Source organism: Parasteatoda tepidariorum, chromosome 2, assembly GCF_043381705.1.
Source record: "Parasteatoda tepidariorum isolate YZ-2023 chromosome 2, CAS_Ptep_4.0, whole genome shotgun sequence".
NCBI lineage: Eukaryota > Metazoa > Arthropoda > Arachnida > Araneae > Theridiidae > Parasteatoda > Parasteatoda tepidariorum.
Genome location: NC_092205.1, coordinates 15,232,033 through 15,247,956, shown reverse-complemented (window position 1 = coordinate 15,247,956; position 15,924 = coordinate 15,232,033). Strand labels below are relative to the sequence as shown.

The following is a 15,924-nucleotide window of genomic DNA, read 5'->3' as shown; positions in this document are numbered from 1 at the left end:
TTTTTTTTTTACCTTTTCGGAAGAGAACTTTTGCGTTTGCCAATTTGTAAAACAATACAAAAGTGAATACAATAAAGCATGAATCAACTTTAAGCACATTTTATTACAAAATCCAAAATAAAGAGTTAAACCAAAAAGAAAATTAATTTTTACTAAGAAAACTTGTTAAAAATGCTTATAAAAGTAGGCTTTTTAAATCAATGCGTTAATTATTAAAACATTATTTTTGAACTATTAGAATTATTAAAACATTAGTTTTTATGACTATAACTTTTATTGTAGGGACTGTTTTGTTATGTTCGTTATGACTGTTTTTTACGACTTCTGTTGCATAGTTTGTTTTAACTAGTTACATTTCTCACCAAATCAAATTTGGATTTAAAACAATTGATAAAATCAGTTCGGTTTGCTATTAGCAATTCTCTAATGTTTTTTTTTTAAAATAGGATTTTATTTTTTAAAAAAATGTGCCTGTTTTAATTTATTTTAATTAGGTTAGTTTCAATAGGGTAAAAACTTTTCTCTAACCTCATGTATAAATTTATATACATGAATTTTTTTACCATTAAAAGTAATTAATAAATGCAGACGATATTCTAAGTTATGAAATCAGACACAAAAACGTACTTTCTCTGAATTAACATACCTTTTTTTCGACAGATTCCGATTTCTGACTCCCAAAATGTAGGGGGTAGCAGCAATTTGAAAAATATGGTTCCAATAGTTTGGTCAAGAGAAGGCTGCAAAGTCTGGACACCTTAATGTAAATTTTTTTGTGTGCATATTTCACTATATCTGGAGACCTTTTTAAGCGAATTGGCAAATTCCATATTGGCAAATTCCAAATGGCCATTCCATGCAAAAAAATAACCTTTTATAAATATTTATAACTATTTTATTTAAGAACAGTCGAAACATTTTTGAATCGTAAAGTATACAATTTTTTGCTTCGTTTTAAAAAATATAATTTTACATGACACAATACAAAATTTGAGCGAAATTAGTCGTATAGTTCTTAATAAATCGAATTTTGAAAAAGTCATATTTTTCAAATTCAATACCTTAGGAAATATTCGATCTATTTAGCTCAAATTTTGTATTGTTTCCTGTAAAATTATATTGCTTAAAATAATGCAAAAAATTGCATACCTTACAATTCAAAAATTGTTTGACCATTATTAATTTAAAAAAAAATATCAAGTATTTACTAAAAATTATTTTTTACACGAAATTATCTTTGGATAAACGAATTTCATATTTGAGTGTGAAATTTGTTTTATTTCTATTATTTTTTTCGATTATTTATTCGAAATTTCTATTATTTTTTTCACTTAAGAAATTCTCGATTTATAGCGAAATGTGCAAAAAGTAAAATTAGCATTAAGGGGTCCTAAATTTGGAGAACTCTCCTGACCTAACTATTGTGCCCCATTTCCCAGATTGCGGCTATCCCCTATATTTTGGGAGGTCAAAAGCTTGAATCAGTCGAAAAGAAAGTATGTTTATTCAGAGAAAGTACTCTTTTGTGTCAGATTTCGTAACATAAGATATCGTGTGCACTAACTAATTAGCATATTTGAAGTCGCCTCTTCAAGCCATTAAGATTGAGTCATAAATCTTGAAAATTCGATCATTAGATCAAAAGTTAATCAGGATGGTCCATTTTTGATTGGCACTCAGTACATTAATTAGTATTATCGAAACTTTTTTTAAAAGATATTCTTCCAGAAATGAATACACGCAATATCTTTTTATGTTATTTATTTATGTTATTTCTATATCCATGCTGACATATATGCACACAATGACAATAACAAATAATAAGATAAACTATTGGGTCTTTTCACGACGCTCACGTAATAAAATTCATACGCCGTATTAAAAATTTCTTTTCAAAACTTGCAATTATAGGAAATAACGATCGAGCAATAATAATGAACTATTTCGTTTTCCTAACTCATTAAAACAAATTTTCTAAAGAAGTTTGAATATTATGTTCGACAAGAGGTTAGAAAGTCATATTAAGTCACGTTTTTTCTGATACACATAAAGGCTAATGTAAGGGTACGTAAATGCCACAAAAGATATTACAATCTCAAGTAAAATTTATTATTTTCAAATAGATTTTGCTTTATTGCTGTCTTGATATAGATTTTATGAACACTATATCTTTAATAGGAAAACAGCATAAATTTGTTTTGTTCTCATTCCAGATATACTTCAGAAAGTTAATTATTATAACATTCTTCTGCATGAAGAATTTAGTTTTTTTGGATCTTTAATGTATTTAATGCTGGTTTTTTTGTGAAAAATCTATTCACTTTAATTTTTTGTTGTTGAAAAACTGAAATGTTATTTCAATTTGAAAAATACAGCGAGAAAGAAAGTAAAAAGTTTTACAAACAATGCAACAGGAGTATTGGAATATTTCGCTGACGCATTTAAGATTAATTCTTAATAACTTATCCTTGACAAAATGTAAATGTTCAGCTGATTCTTTGAGAAGCGTGTCATGATATTTAGATATTGACGCTGTTTCTACTATCGTTATAAGTTGAACATTTCCTTATCTCTATGTGAGTGGTGAAGATTGAATATGAATTGTTATTTAAATCCAAATGTTTTATTAGGATTTTTGTGCAACTGGTAGGTGGGATATGTCATTTTATAGTGTTAAAAATGCTATTTAGATATTGACGCTGCTTCTACTATCGTTATAAGTTGAACATTTCCTTATCTCTATGTGAGTGATGAAGATTGAATATGAATTGTTATTTAAATCCAAAAGTCTTATTAGGATTTTTGTGTAACTGGTAGGTCAGATATCTCATTTTATAGTGTTAAAAATGCTTTTAAATACAAATATTGCTTTGATCAAGTTTTTAGAAGACAAAAAAATTATAATTAGTTTTCATTTTGCAACGAATTTAAATTTGTAACGAATTGTTTTTAAATTTTCTCAAATTTAAAGTCAACATTAAAAATATTCTCTCGCATTTAGCTTTCGTTTGATCCATATACTTTGCTCGTTTTATCTCTTCTTAACATAAGAATTTTCCCTCGTCAATACTATTTAAATCATATTATTTCGTTAGATTTCTGCGAAAACGATGTGTTCATTTCTAAATTTCTTATAGAAAATAATGTATAAATTGAACGTCTAAATGCAGGGAAATTGTAATGAGCTATCATGTTAATTTAACCTATTTTTTTGAAAAAAATAAAATAAAAAAATATATAAATCCAAAATAAATTATGGTCGTTGTTGATATTTTTGAAATAAAAAGTGTATTATTTTTTTGGTAAACGTTTTGTGGTAGGAAGTAGTTGCTAAACCATAATCATTTATGCATATTTAAATTTCCATGTTTAAATTTATGGACATTTAAATTACATTTTTTATTATTCGTAAAAAAGACATAAATATACGATTTTTTTATCGTTTCTTTAAATAATACATAATAGAGATTTTTATTGCTTCTTAAAATTAAAAGAATAGATGTTTCATTGTTTATTACTCTTTATGTATAATTTTGAGTAATAACTCGTTAATGATTTTCCTTCCGCAAAAATCAAGTTTCTCAGGCCATTTTTAAAAATCTCTTAAATGTCTCCAGAAGAAAAATTACGTAATGAAAACCACACACATATCTTCGAATATGTTAAAAACTAATTAAAGAAATTCTATATACATATTGAAGTTTAAAAAAAGATTTGATAAGTTACGAAATCTAGTTTAAAAATGTCATACATATTTTTAAATTATTGAAATCTTTCTATAACTACTTGATGAACTAATTATTAAAAATAAATCATGTACAACACTTTTTGTATTATCACCGTAAACATGTATTTTTAAAATCCTTGTAAAAAATGAAAGCTAAAAAGTATACCCATTAAGAATTGAACTTCAAAAACAAGTAGGATACAAAAACTGCCGAATCACTACCGGAAATGGTGCGATGACATTTTAAAACTTACATTTTTTAAATGATACAGAATTCTAAATTGAATATTTTAAACTTGTTTTTATTTATAACTTGTTTAATTATAAAATTTAGAAACTGGTTTAATTATAAAATTTAGAATACCAACGAATTCTAATTACTAATCCTTCCTAATATCATTATATTTAATAATCTAATATATATAATTCTCTTACGTGGCTCTCAAATTTTGGCTGTATTTCTTTTCCACCGGTGGCAACTTTTGCTTTGTTTTGTTTACGTTACTATTTCTCTTACACGNGGAATTTCAAATTAATATTGAAATATACAGGTTTAGAATTTTCTACAGTGAAAAGTTTTCGGAACTTGAGTATTCAAAAAAGTATACAAAAGCTAGACGTTAAGAACGTATCCAATGAGCGAGCAAAGCGAGCATTGGATTGCGAAGCAATCCGAAATGAAATGCGAAAGTAGTTCTGGGGGTTGGCGAGAGCCAGCGAGCAGGGGGCGAAGCCTCCTAGTTTATAGAAAATATATATTTATGAAATAAAAGAAAATTCTTCAAAGATTTACAGCATTATTCATTCAACAATCCGCTTTCGAAATAAAAATACTGGGAAAACATCATTTTTCAATTAAGTTTATTTTTAAACTTTATGATTCTTGGTGTATTTACATTCTGAATTTATTCATTTTTATAAAATCCTATGTCTGCTTTTAAAATTAAATTTTCATTCAAATAATAAAAGCTTTTTCCAGATTCATTCATAAATTTATTTTGACCTTTTTAAGAAACTTCAAGATGAAAAATATGTGCAATAAGATCAGTTCAAGCTGTGTTTTCCTTTAAGATTTAAAATAAGCTTAGTCTGAAAATTGTCAACCCAAGGATCTATTGTTTTTATTCTAGAATTTTGATCCTCTGAGTCGGGAGAGAATTTTAAGGATTACTGTAAAAAAAAAAATCAACAGTTTTAAGCTGCTTTTGTTAATATATAATCACTTAACCTTTTTAGATTTTATGTCACGTGTTCTGATAACATTTACGCAAAAATCAAGGAAAACGGATTTCTCTTATAATTACTAACCATTTCTATTACACTGTTTGTCTTATTTAATACTTGCTGCTTGTGGTGAGCATCTGGTCATCTACACGTAATCACCGCTTTGTGTCTGCCTTGGTAAAAACGTATTAGCTAGCATTACTGACTCTTAGACTAATCAGCCCGATAATTACAAAATATCTAAATGAGGCTTTTCTTCTTCTTTTTTTATTAATTCACAATTAACACATGAACCAAATTGTGACTTCTATCTTGTTAAAAACGCGTTGTTTAGATTTACAGTCAATTAGGCTAATACCTCTGATAATAACAAAATATCGAATTGAACCTTTTTTATTTATTTTTTTAAATTCACAATTAACACATGGATCAAGTTGTGACTTCTCTCTTGGTTAAAACTTTACAGTCAATTAAGCTAATGACTCTGATAATAACAAAATATCTAAATGAATCTCTTTTATTTATTTTTATTAATTCACAATTAACGCATGGATCAAATTGTGACTTGTATCTTGGTAAAAATGCGTTGTTTAGCCTTACAGTCAATTAGGCTAATGACTCTGATAATAACAAAATATCTAAATAAATCTCTTTTATTTATTTTTATTAATTCACAATTAACACATGGATCAAATTGGGACTTGTATCTTGGTAAAAATGCGTTGTTTAGCTTTACAGTCAATTAGGCTAATGACTCTGATAATAAAAAAATATCTAAATGAATCTCTTTTATTTATTTTTATTAATTCACAATTAACGCATGGATCAAGTTGTGACTTGTATCTTGGTAAAAACGCGTTGTTTAGCTTTACAGTCAATTAGGCTAATGACTCTGATAATAACAAAATATTGAAATGAGACTTTTTAAAGTTGTTCTTCATATCTGGAAAGGAGCACATGGTCCAATTTTCAGACTTTTTTTCAGACTTTATGATAAAAACGCTTTGTTCAGTTTTGCGGTTTATTAGGATAACTGATCGATAATAACAAAATATTGAAATGAAACTTTCTTATTTTCCCATAAAGGACCAAATGTGTGACTTCTATCTTGGTAAAAATGCTTTAAACGTTACTGTCAATTTTTTTCCTAATGATTTCGTAAAAAAACACGTGATCAAAAATTAAGATTCCAAGCGCCTGATGCCTTCAAATTAAAACAGATTTAGCATTATGAACTCAAAGCTTTAAGTGATTCATTTTAGAAGCATTCGAGATCATATAAACATACTTAACAATAAGCTCTTTAAAAAATTAACAACATGCCTACTGGTATACAAAAATAGTTTTCTTTAACAGTAAATACTGTACGAATTCTTATAAATTTAAAAAAAAAATTATCATGATATCATTGATCAAATCATGATCGAATCGTGATAGTTAATTTCTATTACAAATAATACCTTCCTGATGAGAGTACTCAATTCACTAACTACAATAGGGTGCTTGCACTTTAAGAAGAAGATCACAAATTTTCCTCTTCGTGTAATGCAAATACAGATTAGTTCCCTCAAAAAGTCCTCCACGAAGGCAAATTTCTCCCAAAGCTTGACCCAGGAGTTCCCTTGTCTTCTGGATTGGGTTCAAAATTACAAGGCTACGGAGTTGAACATTAGTAGTCGTAAATCCAAAAAACATAGGGCAACTGTTCAACGACGGTTAAAAAATAAAATGTAATAAAAGGCTTAAAATCAAAATATTTGTAGCTTAAATTAGGAAATATTTAGTTTTTTTTAAATGCTATATTTTGAAAATATCGACTTACTTTATTTCATCCTGTACAAAATAGTTTCAGATTTCTAAAGCTAATACAAATACGATTGTCAATATAATAATACTTTTTTAAACTTACTTTATAAACTGTATTCATTTAAATGATTGTTTATCTAGGGATAGAGATTTTATTAATCTACAACATTCTCAAAGCTATAACTTTTTGAAAATAAGTATGAAAAGGAAAAAAAAAAAGCTGAAACTTTATTTATAAACATGAAATTAGCTTTTATTTTTTGCTACGAGCAGTAAACTTGCCATCAATTGAAAGAAAACTGACCGAAATCAGTGCTTATCTTGCTTGTGTACTTCTATAGTATAAGCGTCATTTATAAGTTAGGCAATTTGCATAAATTCCAGAAATGAAAAAAAAATTTTTTTTTTTAACAAATTTTTTAATTTTTTCGCATTTTTTTACGTAATCATAGTTTTTATTTAATTGAAATATCTGCTGAGTTAATTTTTTGTGAAATCAGAGGGGAAAAAAATTCATCAGATAAAAAATCAGCTTATTATACATCATACTAAAGTTATTTCAGTGAATAGTGTACAGTGCGTGAAATAAAAGAATGAATATCTTCAGTAACTTTTGATCTAATAATCGAATTTTTAAGAACTTGTATTTACTCTTAATGGTTTGAGGGTCTATCCTTAAATATGCTATTAATTAAGGGAGGCGATATTTTAAGTTAGGAAAATAGACAAGAAGACGTACTTGGTAGGAAAAAACATACCTTTTATTCTAATTATTTGGATTCTTATTTTTCAAAAAATATGAGGTAGCTATAATCTAGAAAATCTGATCAAAATAGCTCAGGTAGGAGAGAGATCGAAAGCTTGGACCCTTTTGCTTTAAGTGCTAATTTCTATTTTTTCGTATTTCGATGCATCTCGAGAACAGAAAAATTAGAACTTAATTATAAAATTCCTTTTTCTAAAGATAATTCAATACAAAGTTTTTTTTCCCGCAATTATTCATTTTTTTATGTAATAATTATCGAAAAAAAAAGTCTTGAACTATAAGGCAGACAAATTTTTTATATAATTTGAAATTTCGTAATCTTAAATCAGAAACTACAAAATTGAAACAAAATAGGTCTCAAGAAATGCGATTCTTAATGCGCGATGTTTTTAAAATTTAATTCATCGAGAGATTTTCTTCCTGATTTAATTCAAATTTTGTATTTTACCATTTAAAACTACAAAACTTTAAATGATTAAAAGAATTGTATGTCTTACAATTCAAGATTCTTTTGACAATTATTAAACAAAATAATAAATAATTATTAAGAATTATTTATTGCACTGAATTATCATCAGATAAAGGAACTTTATAATTGTGTTGTTATTTTTTCTCTCTATTCGTCCTAGTAGCAATTGCGAAAGGTAAATTAGCATTAAAAATTCTAAACTAAGCTGTCTAAAGTAAACTGTCTAAACTATTTTCCAGACTGAGGATTGAGAATCGAAATCTGTCGTAGAAAATTATGCTTGTTTAGATAAAGTATGTTCTAGTGTCTGATTTTATAACTTAAAATATTGTCTGGACTAATTACTTAACATATTTAAGATTAGACTCTCGAGCCAATAACACTAGAATGACTGAAATTTAGTATATACCTATATTGCCCAAAAGCAGTCAAAATGTTTGGATTGTAAAAAAATAAATAATGTGTAGAAAAATTTGTTTAAAATTAATTTTTAATATTTCTTACATTATTTATAGTTATATAACAAGTTATTAGTAAATATTAACAATAAAAAAATTATATGTTGTATAAAATTCTAAGAAATTGTGTCATTATATACATCATTTCTTTTTTAATTGAAATTAAAAGCAGTCAAAATGACTTCCTTAGGCAATCTAGTGTTAAGATGGAGCCAGAACATGAAAATCCAATCATCAGAACAAAAGTTATTTTGGGTTTTCACTTATTTATTTCGCTTACTGTAAGTCTATAATATACTGAGAAGCTACTTTATTATGACCACCCCTTTATATCCTGTTTGGCTAACTGTTTTTCTTACAGAATTCTTTTTGTTATGGATTCTCTACGATATATTTATTGATACAATATTTGTGGCCCATTGTAAAATAATGTAAAACAAGTTTTCAAATTTTTTATTTTCCTTTATTTCATTGTTTCCGTTTGTTGTTATCACAAAAGGACAATTAGTCCACATTTATCTAAAAGTGAAAAATGCAGCTTCGAATATAATTCAAAAAAGTCAAGCACACAAAGACAATGAAAATTTGTTTTCCTATGTATTTTTCACATGAAATTACATAAAATTTTTCTTAAAAAAATAATAGTTTAAATATATTTTTAGAAACATTACAACTAATTATTAAAAAAAATTTAAATTCTAAACTATTAAAAAAATGTATTGAAAAAATGACTTTAGGCAAATAATTCTTAATAAAAGCTCTATTAAGATAACTGATGCCGTGTAATGCTCTATTTAAAAAATTGTTAACTAAAATAAGAAAAATTGTTTTCCTATTTATTTTTCATATGAAATTACCTAACATTTTTTAAATAAAATAATAGTTTAAATATATTTTTGGAAACATTACAGCTAATTATTAAAAAAAAATTAAAATTCTAAACTATTAAAAAAAATTCATTGAAAAAATTACTTTAAGCAAATAATTCTTAATAAAAGCTCTATTAAGATAACTGATGCCGTGTTCTATTTAAAAAATTGTTAACTAAAATAAGAAAAATTGTTTTCCTATATATTTTTCATATGAAATTACATAACATTTTTTAAAAAAAATAATAGTTTAAATATATTTTTAGAAACATTACAATTAATTATTAAAAAAAATTAAAATTCTAAACAATTAAAAAAAATATTTAAAAAATTATTTTAAGCAAATAATTCTTAATAAAAGCTCTATTAAGATAACTGATACCGTGTAATGTTCTATTTAAAAATTTGTTAGCTAAAATAGAAAAGAAACAAAAAGGTTCATGATAACATATCCCTTTTGAAAAAAAAAAAGAAATATTCTCTCATAGAAAATATAATATATTGAAAAAGCTTGTTTCGTGTTTAAAATGAATTTCGTGAAAAATGATTACCTTAATGTTTTTTCAGGGGGAAAAAGTCGAAGAGCTATCACAGCAAAGAGTCTTTAGCCGAAGCCCAATCGTAAGTGACCGGCATTTATTTCTCTCTCTCTTTTTTATCCTTTTACGAACGCTGTGCATTTAACAAATAAAATCCCGTGTTCTTAAAAAGAGATGATAAATGATGGGATAAAAATATTTTTCTATTCTCTTTCCCTCTTTTTCTTCACATTTTTATACTAAGCAGAATTCCCGGAAATTCCTGTTTTTTTTTTTCCTCATCTGTTTGATAATTTGGGAAGAAATAAATTTAATCGTTCTCGTTTCATGCTAATGCTTTTAATCTCAAGATTTTATTGAGTGAGAACTTTTTGCTTTTATTCGTTTTCCCGTTTTTAAAAAAGTGAAAAGTTTGCCGTTTTACTAAAAGGAAATGGGATGTGTTTATTATGCTCTTTATCGACTTTTTTTTTGAAGTAAACAATCTTTATAAGCAAATTTAATCTGGAGTTTTAAATAGGTTTAATTGTTTATGGATAGATTATTATTGCGAGTAAGTTAAATATTTTATTGGTTTCATATTTATTTTAATTATCTATAGTTATGACATTTTTTTGCATTGTTTTGTAATCTAATTAACAATTTCTGACTAAAATGAAAATTAGTAGAATTGGTAAAAAAATGTGTATTTCGTTATTTTCATTTTCTGATGAAAAAATGACGTAGAAATTAACTTTTACATTAACCACAACGGGTGAATTTGTAGTAAGTTGAGCTATTTGAATGACTATTTCCGTTTTATTAGAATTTTTCTGGCTGCCTGCATAAACAAGACTGACCATGGCTTTTATGTATTCTAACAGAATAAAGCCACAAGTTTTGTCAAACGTCTAATTTATTCTAGATTTCAAAAATTCCTGAAGATTTTTTTAAAATAATGTATGACTCGTTAAGTTTTTCTTTTTAATTTTAATCTATGCACATTATGAAGCATGGCTATAAAATAACTGCATTTAGCTAAAATTATACTTAAATAATTTTATTTTTTATTACTATGTTATATACATTTATATAAGTTTTTTATAATGCTATATACATTTCTTTTTTGATTGAAAATTTTATGACAACCCTTTCGGAGTAAAAACAAATTTTTATTTCCACTACCTCCACTATATGAAATTTGTTTTTTTTTATTGATTTGGCCTTATGTACAAAAAAATTTACATGGAGTAAAGTTTAATGAATAGAGTGGTTGTTCTAACTAGTAACTAGCATGTTGGAAACGAAAAAATTAAAAGTGATTAGAAAGAAAAGTGATGTTTTGGTGCTAAAATCAGCAGTTTTAGCATTCGTCTTCAATGCTTGGTCACAATGATGATTATTAGATTTTATTTTATTTTATATCCGTCGTTGAAAAGCCAACCCAATTTTGGGTTTACGACTACTAATGTTCAACTCCGTAGCCTTATAATTTTGAACCAATCCAGAAGGCAAGGAAACTCCTGGATCAGTACTCTCAGAGGTATTGATTTGTTATGGGAGCATGAAGGACTTTGAAACTCAACAGATTTAACGTGCACAGTCACCATTTACTATTTTGGTAGTCTTCGGCCGGTGGGAACCGAGCCTACGAACTCTTGGACATGAGCCCAGTGCCCTACCAACCAGGCTATTCCAGCCCATAATTATTAGTTTTTATTAAATTTTTTAAATATTTTTTTTAATATAATCGTCGTTGAACAGCAGACCCAATTTTTGGGTTTACGACTTCTAATTTTCAGCTCCGTAGTCTTGTCATTTTGAAACCAATCTAGAAGACAAGGGAACTTTTGAATGAAGTATTGGAAAAAATTTGCCATCGTGGAGAACTTTTTTTTGATGGAACTAACCCGCATTTGCGTCACACGGAGCAGTGGCGGATCCAGCGGGGGGGGGGGGGGGCNCAGGGGGGGGGGGGGAGTCATAGGGGTCATACACCCCCCCCAAAAATAGGAAAAAAATAAAAATAATAATTCTTTTAATAGTTCACAAAAGAAGTAAAATATTTAAAAAATTATTCAAAGGGGCATATACACCTAGGTAGGTCGAAAAATCGATTTTTTTCCATCTAATTATCTTCTTCACTGTTTCAAGAATCATAATCCAAAAGTTTAAAACGAATTTCGTCATAGTTTGATTGTAAACATTAATAATGTTGAAGCGCGACCAAAGATGGTAATTGACAAAGTTTCTAAAAAAACGCATTTTATTTATTATTTAAAGATTTAGAATGCTTGAATTAATTATGTATTGTTCATTATGAAAAAAATAAATGAGAAGACTAGCATTAAAAAAACAATATTTTTTTCAATAAAAAATATTAAAAAAATTTTTTTATAAAAAAATTTATTGTGTGGGGGGGGGATCTCTGAGTCTATGACCCTCCCCAGGAAAAATTTCTGGATCCGCCCCTGACATGGAGAGGAATGATTATTAGGTTGCGTTGATTATGTAATGTTCGAACTGTAAACCACTATTGCAATAAATTTTGGAATACTCTCCCAGAATGGAGGACATAACGTTACGCCAGCCATTGTCTTATTAAAATTTATAGTAAATTGTAGTTTCATTATAAGATGAGAAGGATAACACAAGTCATTGTTTCACTATAAGGAAATTGACACCGCCTATATTGCGTAATCTGTTAATATTGTTATTGTAATGAAATTCAGAGATCAGTGGATCGGAGAAAGACATGTTTATTAGAACATTACACAGAGAGTTACACAGCTGGAACGTACACTGGGTCAGGAGAAATAGAAAGGAACATCAGAGAAATAGAGTTACTTTTATTTATAGCCTTCTTGGGCTCAAACTTAATGTCCAATCAGAACATTCTGATAACATGCGGACGTAGAGGAGCGATTACAGTTTTTTCTCAACAAATATGTTTCTGGTCGAACATAACCTAAGAGTTTAAAACCTTTGCACTAATCACTGGATCATTTACTGCAATTTTTCTTTTCAAGGCAAAACAACCCTGGACAAAACAAGAATTAGACTATTAAAGTTATGAATAAAACAAAGCCAGTGATTATTAACGCGATTTTTTAAAAAAAAAGTTTACAACAATATTCTGACTAAAAAAATAGTATCGACCTGCGCAAAAATTAGAGAGAGATTTATATCATAAAAGACTAAAATTATGATGAAAAACAAATAAAAGATTTGATATCATTAATCCAGTTGTTTTACAGTAAGCACACGGTTCATTTTAATCACAAAATCTAAAAGGATTCTGAAATTCAAAATTAAAAAACTTATAAAACGGTTTTTTTTGTTCAATCAAAACTTAACCATCATGTGAAAATTCTGTACTATAATTGTAAACATGGTAAGAAGATAGCAAAATAAAAGTCAAAGCAACGAAGTAAGACAGACACTTAAAATTTCCGATAATCTCTCCAGGTAGCAAACAATTTAAGAATGCCTATTTTTTCTTGAATGGTATCTCTAGTTTTTATCAGCAATAAATCATTCTTATCTCGTTCTTAAGCAATGAAGTCTGAAAAAGACAAGAATTTTAATTGGCTTCTGAGAAATTTGACTTCGTTTCGAAATGAAAGACTTTGTTTCGAAATGACGCATCATTTAAATGCTACGTATAAAGTGAACTATATGTTTGGTCATAATGATGAATTTCTTCCACAGTAGTGAAACTGATTCTGATGCAATTCAAAAAGAAGAACAAAAAACCGAACAGACAGACAAGAACAACCCAATTGAAAATTCAGAAAACAATCGAAAATCATCAGATTCATCAGTAACGAGAGATGAAGGTAAGAGTTTTATTTAGAATAACTGTTGTTTTGATCCTCTATGGCTATTGAGTAACGACTGTCATTTCTGAAATCATGATTAATTTTTAATTAATTTCATGCTATGTGCAGTGCCTCAAAATAAAAAACGGGCCAGTGTTATTAGTGCAGACGATATTTTAAGTTACGAAGTCAAACACAAAAACGCACTTTCTCTGAATAAACATGGGAAACATTCTGGAAAATAGGGTCCCAATATTTTGGTCAGAAGAGCGTTCCAAAGTTTGGACCACTTAATGTTTATTTATTATTATTATTATTATTATTATTATTATTTTTTTTTTGCATATTGCGCTCTATCTCGGAAACAGGCGAATTGGACAATTTTTATAAGCAATTATAAAATTCATTTGTCCAAAGGTAATTCCATGCAAATAAAAATTTTAGTAAATATTTCTTATTTTTTTATTGTTTTATTTAATAACAATCGAAAAAATTTTGAATTGTAAGGTGTACAATTTTTTACAGCATTTCAATGTACGTAATTCGCTTAAAAAGTTCTTGAGATATAGCGAAATACGAAAAAAGTAAACTTAACATTAAGGGTTCCAATCTTTATATCGCTCTGCTGACCAAACTATTGTTACCATATTTCCCAAATTGCAGCTACTCCTTATATTTTGGGGCCAGAAATCCAAATAAGTCGAAAAAAAGGTATGTTTATTCTGGGAAGTACGTTTTTGTGTCTGATTTCATAGTTTAAAATACCGTCTGCACTTGTTATATATACTAACCCTTTAGTATATAGGTTTGCAATCTTCGCGGAAAAATAAAATTCAAAACAATCATTAAAGTGGGAATTAATAAAAAGCATTCAAACTCTATACAATCATTATTGAGGTCAATAAGAGAAAAGGTGGGGTTGATATGATTAAAAAATAGTTTATATGTCTAGTGTGATAAGAATACGTTGCCTTTCTGCTAGAAATTGTCTTTGCGATTGACCTTTATATAAGCCGGCTTAAGACGATTTCAATCAATTTTTTACTCTTATTCTGTGGCATAGAAAGCCCTACCTCTAAAGAACTAAAATTTGCAGATTATAGTTTTCGAAAGCTAAAAAATTTATATTTTACAAACCAATTAGGAAGTGCTAAAAAAGGCGTTTAGAAAAAAGTTTGAGAACTTTTCAATTTATTAGTGCAGTATACGACGTCAATAATGATGGGTTAAAATGCTTAAGTTAAGGGTATCTGAAATCTCTAATGTGCACTATATTTTTATTCCATTTTTAACAAAGGCTCTAATAATAAATACTAAAGGTGATCATTATTGCATTCCGAGTTTATTATTAAATTATTCTCAATGTGTTGAATTGAGTTTAAAATACCCATAGTTAGAAATTACCATAGTAAACAGTTTTCTTAAAATATAACAAAATAAAAATAAAACAACTAGTAAACCTGCCTAAATAATGCTATGTACACTGCGCAAAAGAAAAAAAAATGATTCACACTGATAACTTTTGATTTAATGATCTGATTTCACCTACTGGGACACAATCTTAATGGTTCACAGGGGGGGGGGACCTCAAACATGCTAATTAGCTAGTATATATGGTATTTTAAGTTACTAAATCAGACACAAAAACGTATTTTCTTAGAATAACCATGCTTTTTTTCGACGGAATTGGATTTCTGATCCCCAAAATATTGGGAGTAGCCGCAATCTCGGAAATATGGTTCCAATAGTTTGCTCAGGAGAACGGTTCAAGTTTGAACCCCAAGGTGTTAATTTTACTTCTTAAATATTTCGCTATATCCAGTTTTAAGCGAATTGAAAGAATTTTGCAAACAATTATAAAGTTCGTTTATCTAAAGATAATTCTATACGAAAAAGAATTTTTTAATAAATATTAAATTTTTTGTTATTATTTTATTTGATGATAAACAAAAATTTTTATGAATAAAGTACATTAATCATTTTTTCATCAAAATTTTCATCATTTTAAAGAATGTGATTTCATATTTTAAGTAACAAAATTTGAATGGAATAAGTAGAAAATTCCTAAGAAAACTAATTCAAATATACAAATTCTTTTTCACAAGAGCTGCTAGTCCAATTTCGTTTGTATTTTGCCTCATAAAATTACATGTTTTAAAAAGATGTAAGAAGTTTGCATGCCTCACAATTCAAAATTATTTCTAAATATTATTTAAGGAAATAATAAATAGTTAAAAGAAAATAAGTAAATATAATAATTAGGTAA

At 27.4% G+C, this 15,924-nt stretch overlaps 1 protein-coding gene across 5 annotated transcripts in view; it reads left to right on the top strand.

The window, feature by feature from the left end:
* The window catches only part of LOC107441582 (oxidation resistance protein 1), a 156,152-nt gene that overhangs the window by 21,376 nt on the left and 118,852 nt on the right, over window positions 1-15,924 (top strand). For 2 of the 5 annotated variants that reach the window (XM_016054904.3, XM_043051248.2), the window contains exons 3-4: window positions 9,887-9,940; window positions 13,549-13,676. In XM_016054904.3, the coding sequence (XP_015910390.2) occupies window positions 9,887-9,940; window positions 13,549-13,676 (182 nt within the window). Of the gene's footprint in view, window positions 1-2,530; window positions 2,814-9,886; window positions 9,941-13,548; window positions 13,677-15,924 lie in introns of those variants that run through there. The other 3 variants (XM_043051269.2, XM_071177194.1, XM_043051262.2) reach the window with 3 other exon arrangements.